General features: G+C 45.2%; 1 protein-coding gene across 1 annotated transcript in view; it reads right to left on the reverse strand.

Moving 5' to 3' along the window:
• LOC120939591 (acyl-CoA dehydrogenase family member 11-like) overlaps positions 1 to 14,101 on the reverse strand; it is a 92,873-nt gene that overhangs the window by 23,004 nt on the left and 55,768 nt on the right. The window contains exons 5-9 of the mRNA XM_040351986.1: positions 12,348 to 12,465; positions 12,116 to 12,258; positions 11,153 to 11,302; positions 8,208 to 8,302; positions 8,029 to 8,128 (exon numbers count right to left, since the gene is read on the reverse strand). Of these exons, the coding sequence (XP_040207920.1) occupies positions 8,029 to 8,128; positions 8,208 to 8,302; positions 11,153 to 11,302; positions 12,116 to 12,258; positions 12,348 to 12,465 (606 nt within the window). The remainder of the gene's footprint in view (positions 1 to 8,028; positions 8,129 to 8,207; positions 8,303 to 11,152; positions 11,303 to 12,115; positions 12,259 to 12,347; positions 12,466 to 14,101) is intronic.

The raw sequence follows: 14,101 nt of genomic DNA on the forward strand, positions 1-14,101 counted from the left end.
TGATCCATTTCTCTGAGTTCATGGACGGACACAGCAGCATATTGACCTTAGGGTATTATCCTCCTTTCTCGGAGATTGACTAGGCAGAAAAACAGCATGTTATGTGTTAAACACTCCTCACAGTACCTCCCAGGGGGGCGGTTCCCCCGGGTACATCCCCCACTCTCTGCTCTGCAGCCTCAGTTTGTAAACAAGCAGTACAAACAAAAGGAGGGGTGGGTGCTGTGTTTGTCCATGAACCATGGATTTTACGGTGAGTACAAAAATCCTATTTTCTCTTCCGTTCACGGATGGACACAGCAGCATATTGACCTTAGGGACGTCCCAAGCAGTGTCAAAAAATCGAGGGGTGGGAACACACAGCAAACCAACTTCACCCCAAACAAACCAGAGCTCCTCAACGGAGGAACTTCAACCTTAAACAGCCACCTGCAAAACCTTGCGGCCGAAGGAAGCATCCGAAGATGCACTCACATCCACCTTGTAAAACTTTGAGAAGGTGTGGATTAACGACCAAGTCGCTGCCTTACACACCTGTAAAACAGACGCCTGGCGGAAATGCCCAAGAGGCACCAATCGCCTTTTGGGTTCGCCGGTCGAGGACACAAGGATGGAAGAACAATGTCCTCAATGTGAAAGGCCAAAACAACCTTAGGAAGGAACAATGGCTGCGGACGCAGCACCACCTTATCCCTGTGGATGACCAAATAGGGAGCCTTGCAAGACAAGGCCGCAAATTCAGACACCCGTCTGACCGATGTAAGTGCCACCAGAAAAACCACCTTCTGGGAAAGAGTCAATACGGGAATCTCCTTATTGTTCTCAAACGGAGGCTTCTGAAGCACAGAGAAGACTAAATTCAAGTCCCACGGAGGCAGTGGAGGACGCACAGGAGGGGCCACATGCCGAACCCCCTGCACAAACGTACGCACCAGAGAGTGCGCCGCCGAAAGAAAACAGCCAAGGCCAAAATCTGCCCCTTAATCGTACTTAAGGCCAGAGCCTGATCCACTCCACGCTGTAAAAACAGCAGAATCCGGGACATCACGTATGCACGGGGGTGCCAATTCATCTCCTCACACATAGAGATGTAAGCCTTCCGGGAAGTAGACTTCCGCGCCCGCAGCATGGTAGAGATCACAGAATCGGACAGACCTCGGTCCCTTAGCACCTGGCTTTCAAGAGCCACGCTGTAATGGAACTATGCATGCTGCCTGGACATTTATAATTATCATGCAGTGAGGACTACAAAGAACTGCATGGCTTGTTACAAGTGGATTTACCACATTGTATTCTGAGCTCAAAGGGTTAATTATAGAAGGGATTCTTCCACTGCTGAATGCTAATATTCCAGTTTGCATAGCTAATGGACTCTCCTTTGTGTAGTTACAGCCTCCTGTCAGGTGTATGCTGAGGGGAGTATGTGGATAATTGTTTTAAAGGTTAATTGAATTCCATTGTCTGATCAAGTCATGTTAAATATAAGGTTGGAGCCGAACGTCTAGAGACTGATTGATTCAAGGGAATGTCATTATTTCAAAGTATGTGTGTGAAGGGGGGGGGGCGGAGAGTGTCATTGTTCATGTAAGTTTGTAACCATATAAAAAGCGAGGTGAAATGTGCAATAAAAAGACAGTCTTGTTTGACCCTTCAACGTAGCCTTGTCTCGTTCGGGAAGGGGAATTCTCTCTCTCTCTCTGGATCTATGGGACGGGGATACCGGCGGTACTTGCATATCGCAGCTTGCCAGGAAAAAGGACTTCTCCAACGGCTGAGACCCTCTCCCTAGCTGGGTAGCCGTTACACATGCCGTTAAAGCCAACGACTGTAAAGCAGGATGAAAGATAGGACCCTGCGACAGAAGATCCTCTTGCAGTGGCAGGCGCCACGGAACATCTGCCACCAGACGCACCAGATCCGCGTACCAGGGACGGCAAAGCCAATCCGGAGCAATTAGGATTGTTGGTATCCCCTCGGCTTCCACTCTGCGTAGCAGACGAAGAAGAAGCTTCAGAGGAGGGAAGGCGTAGATTAGACGATGGTGACCCCACAGCGCCACCAACGCGTCTGACACGTCCGCCCATGGGTCTTTTGACCTGGCCACAAACCGTGACACCTTCCGATTGAGTAGTGATGCCAGAAGATCCACGTCTAGAGTGCCCCATTTCAGACACAGACTGTGAAACACATCGGGGTGTAGCGACCATTCTCCTTGGTCTAGTGTTTGACGACTTCGGTAGTCCACCTGCCAGTTCTGTACGCCCAAAATGTACACGGCCGAAAGAGCCGGAACGTTCTGTTCGGCCCACCGGAGGATGTGAGCAACTTCCGCCGCTGCAGCCGAGCTCCTTGTGCCCCCTTGATGATTGACATACGCCACAGCCATGGCGTTGTCCGACTGAATCCTGACCGGACGGCCCTGCAGTCTCAGAGACCACTTGGAGAGGCACAGCCTGATCGCCAAGAGTTCCAGGACATTGATCGGCAGGCGGGATTCTTCCTGATTCCAGCGCCCATGGGCTGACTGAACACCCCAGACTCCCCCCCCCCCCAGCTGGAGAGACTGACATCTGTCGTGAACACCGTCCAATGGCACGGCAGGAATGACTTCCCAGCCTGAAGCACCGGAGACGTCAGCCACCACACTAGGGAGGACCTGACCAGGCGACTCACCCGGACTTGGCAATCCAAGGACGAAGGGTGCTTGTTCCAACGCGACAGAATTTCTCTCTGTAACACACGAGTGTGAAATTGAGCATACGGTACTGCCTCGAAAGAGGCAACCATGAGACCCAGAACTCTCATGCAAAAGCAAAGCGACGACCACTTTTGGGTCGCCACCGCAGTTTGCAGTGTCTGTAGTTTCTCCGTGGGAAGAAAAACTCTCGCCTCCGAGGAATCCAGGACCAACCCCAGGTATTCCAGGCACTGAGACGGTACCAACACCGACTTCTGAACATTTAGCAGTCAACCGAATTTCCGGAGGGTCTGGCAGGTGATAGACACATCCACCTCTAACTCTGAGCTTGAAGAAGCTCTCAGAAGAAGGTCGTCCAGGTATCCTACAATAGTGATCCCGCGATGCCTCAGCAGGGCCAGAATCGGAGCGAGCACCTTGGTGAAAACCCTTGGCGCCGAAGCCAGGCCAAAAGGGAGGGCTACCAATTGAAAGTGGTCCTCCCCAACCGCAAAAATCTCTGGTGCTTTGCGCATATGGGGATATGCAAGTACGCGTCCTTGATATCCAAGGATGCCAGGAAATCCCCTTGATGGAGTGCCGCTACTACAGAGCAAACCGACTCCATCCTGAACTTTTGCACTCTGACAAAACAGTTGAGGGCCTTGAGATCCAGGATTGGACGGACCCCTTCCTTCTTGGGGACTACAAAGAGATTGGAGTAAAACCCCTGAAACCGTTCCAGTAAGGGAACCAGCACGATCACCCCCCTGACCAGCAGATCCTGAACAACCCCAAACAGGGCCTCCCGACGACCCGGAGAAAGCTGGAGGTTGGAAGGAAAAAAATCTGTTTGGTGGACAAGAGAGAAACTCTATCTTGTACCCCGAGGAAACTACTTCGCAAACCCACCGGTCGGAAAGAAGAGACATCCACCGAGCCGCGAATTCGCGAAGCCAGCCCCCCACCCGAGAGACGGGCGGGAGCAGACCTTCATGTGGAAGCAGGTTTTTCCGCAGGCTTGTTGAACCAGGGCTTCTGCCCTTCAGCGGGCGCCCTGGGAACGTTTACCTGCAGCACCGGGCGGACGAAAAAACCGCTTAGGGGCGGTAAAGGCTACGGCCTACGGCGAGGCTCCTTACCTTTACCAGATTGTGGGAGTAGACTGCTCTTACCTCCCCAAAAAGCCTTTCACCCTAAGGCCCTGTACACACGATACAACATGTCCGATGAAAACGGTCCGCGGACCGTTTTCATCGGACATGTCCGCTGGGAGATTTTGGTCTGATGGCTGTACACACCATCAAACTGAAATCCCTGCGGACAGACAGCGCGGTGACGTGACGTTGACGCCGCCACGTCACCAAACCAGGAAGTAAAATACTTCCACGCATGCGTCGAATCCATTCGACGCATGCGGGAGATTTCTGTCCGCTGGTTAGGTGTACTAACCAGCGGACATGTCAGACGGACGGGTTTTCAGCAGACAAGTTTTAAAGCATGCTTTAAAACTTTTGTCTGCTGGAAACCTGTCTGCTAGGCTGTACACACGGTCGGATCTGTCAGCTGAAACTGGTCTGCGGACCAGTTTCAGCAGACATGTTCGGTCGTGTGTACAAGGCCTTAAAGGGTAAGTCCACCAAGGCCTTCTTAGAAGACTGGCCCTGCACCAACTGGTCGGCCAGCGCCACATAGTCCGGAGGGGTTGGTGCTCCTCCAACTCCTGAAGCAACAACTTTGCCCGTTCAGTAAGTCTCTGTGACACTAGAGCCCCGGCCAAGATCGGTCTCATCGCCGTGAACATGGAGCGGGCCACAGCCCTAGCTCTCCTATCTGCGGGGTCCTTGAAAGCGGGAGCCCCTTCCACAGGTAACGTGGTAGCTTTGTTCAGTCTGGACACAGGGGGGTCCACTGACGGAGGAGAGGTCCATTTTTTCAGGAAATCCTCCTCAAAAGGATAACGGACCGCAAAGCATTTTGAAACAGAAAAAAACTTTTGCGGCCCATTCCTTGTACAAAAACTTTTCCAGATAAGGAACACAAGGAAACACTTTAGCAGTGCGGGCCGGCTTACGGAACCCAAATGGGACCGACATCTCTGATGTCTCTGCCGAATCTTCCATTTTCTGAGTATCCCGCACCACAGTGATAAGAGCTCCCACTAGCGCCCTATCATGCGCCGACCCTGATGCAGAGTCATCCTCACTGTCTGTGTGGACTAGACCTGCATCCTCTGACACCTCAGGGCCGGGAGCAGTAGCTGGGCCCGATTCTGTGTCAGAGGCATCCCCAGAAGAAGGCGGGGGGGAAAGGGGGCGCTTTTTACCTAGGACTGCCGTCATAGCATCCACAGAGGCGGCAGGGGCACTAAGGGTTAACTCTGGCATGTCTGGGGGAGAAGCATCTGGTTCGGACGCCATACTGACCCACCCTTTTGCCACCCTTGGAAGCAAGGCAAGACCCACAGGCCACCCTCCCGGCCGCAGCAGAGAATAGGGGACCCCCCAGAGGACTCACCACCCGACCAGGCCTGTACTGCTGCTACAGAGCATGTGGGCTACAAGACAATGGCCGCCGATCTCCAATAAAGGCGCCCGGCGCCGCCAAATTGGCAGCCGCGATTGTAGTAATAAAAACACCACACACAGCAGCAAAACAGCCCCCCCCCCGCACACACGGCAGCAGAACAGCACCCCCAGAAGCAGACACAGCCCCCAGCCACTGGATGAAGCCCCCCCAGGTGGACCCCTCACCTCACGGCCGACCCCGCCACCCAGAACGTGGGGAAAGGAGGGAGAGGAAGGGAGAGAAGAAAGCAGGGCGGACCCCCAATCGACCTCCCCAGGATTGCCCAGCCGCACCACCCTGCCAAAGCAAGGGGACTGCTACTTACCCGTCCTGCGACCACCGGCTGAAGGCATCCCGGACAGAACCAACATCCGCGCAGTTACGGCATTGCTGTCGGCCCGCCACACACGGTGACCCGGACAGATCCCGGTCATGTGTGCCCTGGAGCGTATAGCTCACCGGCCACCCCTGGAGCAACGGGGCATGTCGTGGACGGCCCAGCACGTAGCTAAAAGGCCGGCACATGCTCGATGGCCGATCTGGGGGGACTAAAAGGATCGAGGATCCAGCCTGTCACCCAGTCAGCAGTTGATTGTAGATCTCAGGATCCAAAAATGCAGGAAAAGAAAAGCAAGAAAATTGCAAAAAAATCCCCAGAGCACATGGGCCCAGAGGAGCCATGTCATTCTCCTTTGCTAGGCAGGAAAAACTGAGGCTGCAGAGCAGAGAGTGGGGGATGTACCTGGGGGAACCGCCCCCTGGGAGGTACTGTACTGTGAGGAGTGTTTAACACTTAACATGCTGTTTTTCTGCCTAGTAATCTCCTAGAAAGGAGGATAATACCCTAAGGTAAATATGATGCTGTGTCCGTCCATGAACGGAAGAGAAACAGTGACCAGACAGACCAGGCTATTGCGGCCCCAGTGCTGGGGGTGTTCCACCTGACAAAAAAATGGAGGGAGCAGCCAGAGCCAGGGATGCCCTTGGGATGGCGTCACACAGTGTCACCAGACCCTGGTGTGCGAAAGCGCACCCCCATAGCGACGCCACTCGGCCATTGACACCCCCCCAATGTGTGGCACCCGGGGCGGACCACCCCCCCCATTGGTACGCCCCTGGCTAGATTTATATCCAAAGATTAGAAAATGCACAAATAATATCATTAACCTATATCATGAATTGTAAATTAAATTAAAATTCAAACTGTGTATAAAAAGCCCACAAAAGAAAAAAGTAACATATCCACAGGACCAAATATCCACATGACCAAATGTTCAGTGTACTTCTTTCTTACAAATGCAACAAATAACATCATTACAATGATTGAGAAATACATATAAAACTTTAAACTGTGCATATAAAATCCACATGAGGCAAAAATAACAGATGTCTACGTGGCCAGATCTTCTGTGCACTTCTTTCTTAGTATTAGTGAACCACAGCCACCAAGTGTTAATGCTTCCACCCTAATGCAGTAGGAGAGTACGCTTACCAGAAAATTACATCTAGACACTTTAGAGTTTGGGGAAACGTCTAGCGGCCATCTTTGGTGTGGCAAAACTGAGCTGCATTTCAATACAACTCTGATGTCTTGTCTGGTCGGAATTTTTTTTTTTTTTACACAAAGTTGTCAATTAAGAAGATATTTCTAACACACATCATAAGCATATCTAGAATTACACTTCAAAACACATTCTGCTGCTACTCCTGAGTATAGGGATATTATATGTGCAAGATTTTTTCACAGCCTAGTTACACAGAGGGGCCCAAAATCCAAGGAAGCACCTTCAGGCATTCTAGGGATATAAATTACGCATCTAATTTTCTTACTACCCATCACATTTTTGGAGGCCCTGGAGCACTAGGACAGGGACACCATCTGGTGCGGCAGTGATTAGGGACACCGTCTGGTGCGGCAGTGATTAGGGACACCGTCTGGTGTGGCCGTGATTAGGGATGCGGTCAGTGGGTGGCCGTGATTAGTGACACTGACTGGTGCAGCAGTGATTAGGGATTATAACTGACAGCACTGGTCAGGAGACATTGTATTGCTGTGGTGGTGATCAGAGATTATGGCTGGCAGCAATGACATACAATGAGATCAGAGAAGCCAGCCATTGCACATGATCACTGCCACAGTGGTACAAGGTCTCCATAGTGACACTGCACTTGCTCTGGTGACAGTATGTACAAAAACCTAATATCTTTTATTTATTTATTTTTAACATATTGTCACCAGAGCAGTGCAGTGTCACCATAGTAACACTGTACTACTCTCGGCAGATGATCATGATTTTTTTAATTTTTAAACACTTTGATTGCTTATTACAGTATTAATGACTGTATAAGCAATTGGTACCACTGTTCAAAAGGTTTTATTTAAGAAACCTTTGTCACTGTGGATGGTCACAGCCATCACATGGCACAGGGCCACTGTGATTGGCCTTGGTACCAAGTGATCACTGTGACTAATCACGTTCCCTCTCCTTTCCCCCCTACATCCTACCTATTCTGTGTACCCTATATAAAACAAAAAAAAAAAAAAAAAACTGTATTTACCTTTAATCAGGTCCAGTCACATGATTCAGCAGTCCTGGCACCCATCCAAATTTTAGCAGTAGTTCTTATACAAAATAATAGCAAATGCTTCACAAACCTATTATTGCAACTCTATACTATAAGAATATGTTATTATGGAATAGAGGTTTTTAGTTTCATACTCCATTATATGCCTGTTTAATATGCATTATTTTATTACATCTACAACATTCAACAGCACTCACCTCCATCCGTGCCATAGTCTGAATATGAAGTGGATGGTCCTTTATCAGTTTGCCAAACACAAATCGCTTTGATGCATATTCTCGTGCCAAGTTGATTACTCTGAATTTTAAATATTTGTTTAAAATGTATTTACAGATATAGTCAGTTTCTAGATATACTGAATGCTATGGATTTATACCTTCTCATTACAGCTACTGCAAAAATGGTGTTATGAATCCGAGTGATGCCCAGCATACTGGAAATTGAAGCCACACCACGGCCTTCAGGAGAAATCTGATGTTGCAAAACAAAAAAACCTCTGTAAGTATAGGACTTTATACCTATTATTAAAATAATCAGTCATTAACAGCTAAACAGGGCATACTGATACATGATATTGAAGATCAGGCAGAAATGCTGTTCAAATCTCTCCTTTTACCACCAATAAAAGGGAAAATCTCCTTAGTTCAAATAATGCAGAAGTACAATGCTTTGGACAAGTACATTCCTAAAACATTGTGCCGTTATATTGTCTATGCTTCAAATAAAGGGATTTTCCATAAATAATGGAGCTCTGACTGGTGTTACTCCAGTTACTTACAGTAGATCAGATACATCATACTACACAAATTGCTAAATAACTCACTTTCATTTGCTTCCCAGAGACAGATCTCGATGAGATCCATTCCGAGTTGAGCTAGGTACAGTGCAGCTGGAAAGCATTCACAGCACTTTTTCCACATTTTATGTTACAGCCTTATTCCAAAATTGATTGAATTCATTCTTTTCCTCAAAATTCTACAAACAATATCCCATAATGACAACATAAAGAAGTTTGTTTAAAATCTTTGCAAATTTATTAACACTAAAGAATGTACAAAACACACACATACAGTAAATAAGTATTCACAGCCTTTGCTCAATACTTTATTGCTTATAGAATTTGAAGGAAAATAATGAATTTAATTCAGTTTAGAATAAGGCTGTAACATAACAAAATGTAGAAGAAGTGAATACTTTCTGGATGCACTGTATACAAACACGTTTTTTTTTTTTTGTGCAACCAGCAGGTTGAACAAATAGAAACGGACAGATCCCTGCATCAACACAAACTATGTTGATGCAGGGATCTTTCCTGCTGTACTATTGTATTCAGACAGGGGGGACCATAATACACAGATCAGAGCCATTAGCCATTGGCTACAAACGCTGATTGAATGCTGAAGAAACGGCCTCTGCTGAGAACAGTATACACATATCGAATGCTGGCTGGTTCTTGCTGAACTGGCCAATTTACGGTTCTTGTGTACCTGGCTTTAGTTATGAACAAGCATAAAAGCATTACTGGGATTTCTTATTTAAAAGCCCAGTGTGCTTTGCAATCTAATGGTCATGGAGGCACCCAGTAATAAAACATTTTTTGTAAAGTACAGTGTATACAAAAAGGTATATTTATATGTAAAAATATCACTTTTGAATGTTTACCTTAAATTTTTAAATGTAAAATAAAATACAGCAATAACCACTCAACTTTTTCTGGTTGGACTGTGGAATCATACCAGCACATAGGTAGATTACAGAAGACACAGTTACCACTTTGCAGGATTCAAGTTTAGATAAAGCTGTCAGTTGAGCATTAGGGAAGTTTCTTTAACTACTTAACCCCCGGACCATATTGCTGCCCAAAGACCAGAGTACTTTTTGCGATTCGGGACTGCGTCGCTTTAACAGACAATTGCGCGGTCGTGCAACGTGGCTCCCAAACAAAATTGGCGTCCTTTTTTTGCCACAAATAGAGCTTTCTTTTGGTGGTATTTGATCACCTCTGCATTTTTTATTTTTTGCGCTATAAACAAAAATAGAGCGACAATTTTGAAAAAAATGAATATTTTTTACTTTTTGCTGTAATAAATATCCCCCAAAAATATATAAAAAAAACATTTTTTTTCCTCAGTTTAGGCCGATACGTATTCTTCTACATATTTTTCGTAAAAAAAAAAAAAAACGCAATAAGCGTTTATTGGTTTGCGCAAAAGTTATAGCGTTTACAAAATAAGGGGTATTTTTATGTCATTTTTATTAATATATTTTTTTTACTAGTAATGGCGGCGATCAGCGATTTTTTTTCGGTATTGCGATATAATGGTGGACACTTCGGACACTTTTGACACATTTTTGGGACCATTGGCATTTTTATAGCGATCAGTGCTATAAAAATGCATTGGATTACTATAAAAATGCCACTGGCAGTGAAGGGGTTAACACTAGGGGGCGGGGAAGGGGTTAAGTATGTCCCTTGTGTGTTCTTACTGTGGGGGGGGGGGTGGCCTCACTAGCTGAAACACTGATCTTCTGTTCATACATTGTATGAACAGAAGATCAGCGTTCCCCCCTCTCACAGGACCGGGAGCTGTGTGTTTACACACACACAGCTCCCGGTCCCCGCTCTGTACCGAGCGATCGCGTGTGCCCGGCGGCGATCGCACACGCACGGGAGTCGGGGGCGAGCGGGGGGCGCGCGCCTAGTGGCGGCTGAGAGAGAGGACGTTATACTACGTGCTCTCGCCCAGCCGAGCCGACCTGCCGACGTAGAACGGCGGTGCGCGGTCGGCTAGTGGTTAAATTATAATGTCTTTGTCTGCTAATGACAGAGGCACTAATGTACTGTATACCACAGTGGCCTTATGATGTTAGAAAAAAAGCTTATGTCTACCTCTCCCTTTTAAAATATAGCAAAATTAACTTGAAATGTGCTTATTACTTAGAATCCCAGCTTTCCATCAGCATCCAAAATATACTTTAGTTTCTGAGTGTCATGGTATATGTTAATATATCAGAGGGAAATCAGAAAATTGCTTACCTTATTTATAAAATGTGGCTGAAGGAAGCACTATTCTTGTTGTTAACATAAATATCTGCGCCATTTGTCTTATCTACTTAAAGGACTAGTGGGGCAGAGACTGCAAATGCTTCAACTGTGATTATACAACAATATCAAAAATCTTGGCAATGTACAAACTATAGAATAGTTTAATGTACAAACAAGATTACGTTATAATTTGATTTGTTACATTGACCGTGGTTCTGTCATGGCCTGCATAATATATCTACATGTGTTATGTTATACCATCAGAACCCTCTTACCCTTATAGCCTTTACACCATCCAACAAAAGTTCTGCTGTTGGAACCTGCCGGGTGCCCAATTTATCTTTAAGCCTCTGAACCTCAATTCCATTTAATTGACCTTTTGCATCTCTAACTTCCAGGTGGAAAAGGGACAGTCCTTTAGTGCCCTACAAAAAATAAAAAAATGTAAAACACCCCAAGCATACAGTATGTATATTTATATACATTTAAGATTCATCAGTTATATTAGTCATTGTAATGATTAAGCACAAGATGTTTGTGTGAAACGTGTCTACGTGACCTTGTGTTGGTGTCTTTGGTGTTATCACTTAAAAGGCAAATCGGAATTCCTGGATATGCAGCTAATTATTTTCTTACAAGTTTCCCACGGAGGCGGGCCGGGGCTGGCACTCTACGAGACATTCCACCTTAGGTTATCATACACCTGGAGCAGCGGCTCTTTTTCTTTGTATACAGTATGTATATGCTTCCACTGTAATTAAAACTATTAAAATGCACACTGCATAAATCAGTACAACCATCAGCATTATCAAGTCATGTTTTTTTTTTTTTTTTTTTTTTTAAAGATACATCTTTCGTGCCCAAAATTAAGAATAAAACCAAAACACTTTCTTATCATTAATGAATGGTCTTTCTGGCTACCAGAGACTTTATAGAGCGTCCTGTTTTCAATCAGACACCGTCTGGTACACTCGTAATAAGAGGAACAGAAAGCCATAATCACTGTTCAGCACTACATGCAGAATGTATATGAAATGAGCACCATTAACTGCTTACCATGTACATTTATGATTACAAACCATAAAAACAAACATGGCTTTAAACACACATTAATACAATAACTTACATTAAGCTGAACTCTCTCGTGGTTATTACAAAAAAAAAAAAAAAAAAAAGTTTAAAAACGAATTCACTTTTAACATGGGGTAGATATTTTATGACTGTGAATTACTACATACTTGTATTATATGTCCTTGTTCATCAACTACTCTTCCTAGGGTCAAAGTCATATCAGAATCTGTGGCTGATGTAAACCATTTGTAGCCATGCAGTGTGTAGGTCCCATCTGGTCTAGGATAGGCCATCGTCTCTGTGCCATGCGCTAAAATAGAAAAGTTTAAAACAACTTCTTTATATATATGTGTAATGGTAGCACAGCTTTCAAAATGCACCTGCTGGTACATTACGTACCCACATCTGATCCTCCTTTGCGCTCTGTCATCCATTGTCCTGAAGTCCAAAACTGGCTAGGATCTCGAGATGTAAGGCGTTTGAAGGCATCCTGAAGAGCAGCTGGGCTACCTAATGTCTAGTAATGTGTTAGAATGCTTACACTGTTATCAGGCATTTCACTGACCAGCTAATAAAAATTCTTAGGTATAGGTTTTACATTTCTTTGAAAAAAGAGAAAGCCACAGCACCACAAACTAAAGATGTGTGATTTTCCACACTTTCTAAAGTATGCGATTCTCTGGGGAGGAAGTGACATAATTTCCTCCTCCATAAAGCATGGTAGGATGGGATTGTGTATGGGAGGGGTCTTGCTCCACCATTTCACCTCACTTGTAAAGAAAATTTGATTACCCAAAGTGGATAGAAAGCAATTGACCTTCAAAAGTGTAGGGATGCTTGAAGGTCGTCCTAATTGGTAATGTCAAAGGTCATTATAATAAGATATTTTATGCTGGCACCATTCTAGGATAACATTTTACACTTGATTGACAAACTGGTTGGAGGTAAAATCCCTAATGAACTTCAGATTACTGTATTGTCCATGTTGCCAGGCTCTTAAAGGGAATTGAAAAGAAACGTAGTTAGGCATTAGCTATCACAGCAGCGTGTTCTATGATAGCTAGGCGTTGGCAACAGGTCGAGGTTCCATCAATGGCTGAATGGACTTGTGAAAGATTGGTTATATGGAACATATGATCGCATGGGATGAGGACAAATCTTAAACAAACATATGTGGACTGTATGGTGTCATTGCAGACTGTCCTCTGACTTTAATGCCTTTATCTCTACTAACGCCTGTAGTCCTTATTGCTTCCGGGCACCTCCCATGATTCCCTTTCATTAAACCTCCCCCTTTTTTTCCTCCCTTCTTTCTCTCTCTCCCTCCCTCTTCCCTTGTTCTCTTCCTTCTTTCTACTAATTTTGCTATTTTTTTGTGTACTTTATTTGATAGTTTTACCATGTTGCATGCCAACTCGGATATCATAGCCCTTCGTGAGCTTGAAATTGCTGTTTCGTATCCCAACTGATGCATACCTTTTCTTTTACATTTTCTGCTTCTTCTATATAGTCCACAGGCTTCTGATGTCCTGAAGGTTTGGATACTATACTTGCTATCTGTGGCTCGTAACCATTGTTTAAAACACAATTTTTTGTTTTACATTGTATTTTGATCATCATATCTAGGTTGTACAAGTTTGGATACATTTGTTCAGACATGATTTGTATTTGTATTGCAAGTCTTTATTGTCTGGAAATACTTAATAAAAGTGATTAAACATAAAATAGGAGAGCTTGCTTTAGTTGTGCTCACCAACTTTGATTTTACATAGTTGGGCCCCTTTCACCCTTGTGCTACTTGTCCTGCGACTGTTGTAACCCATGATTTACAATGGCGTACCATTCAAGTACCATTCATATCTGTGCAAATTCAAGCCGAACTGACTTCAAAGTAGTCCTTGTACTACTTTGGGCCGACTTTGATGCGATTTTACACAGGCATTCCCTGAAATCGCATCAAAATGGTAGCGAATCGCTGTGAAGTTGCGGTAGTGTGAAAGGGGCTTTACACAGTTGCCTTAAATAACGGCAAATGCATAACTCCCCGTGCCAACAATATACAATGCTGCCTCTTTAAAATATTAGTATCTATTTTTGGTTTGCACATTTACAAATACATCTTTTGAAGCAGTAACCTAGATGGCTCATGTGGA

The sequence above is a fragment of the Rana temporaria genome, chromosome 1 (genome assembly GCF_905171775.1).
Source record: "Rana temporaria chromosome 1, aRanTem1.1, whole genome shotgun sequence".
Lineage (NCBI taxonomy): Eukaryota > Metazoa > Chordata > Amphibia > Anura > Ranidae > Rana > Rana temporaria.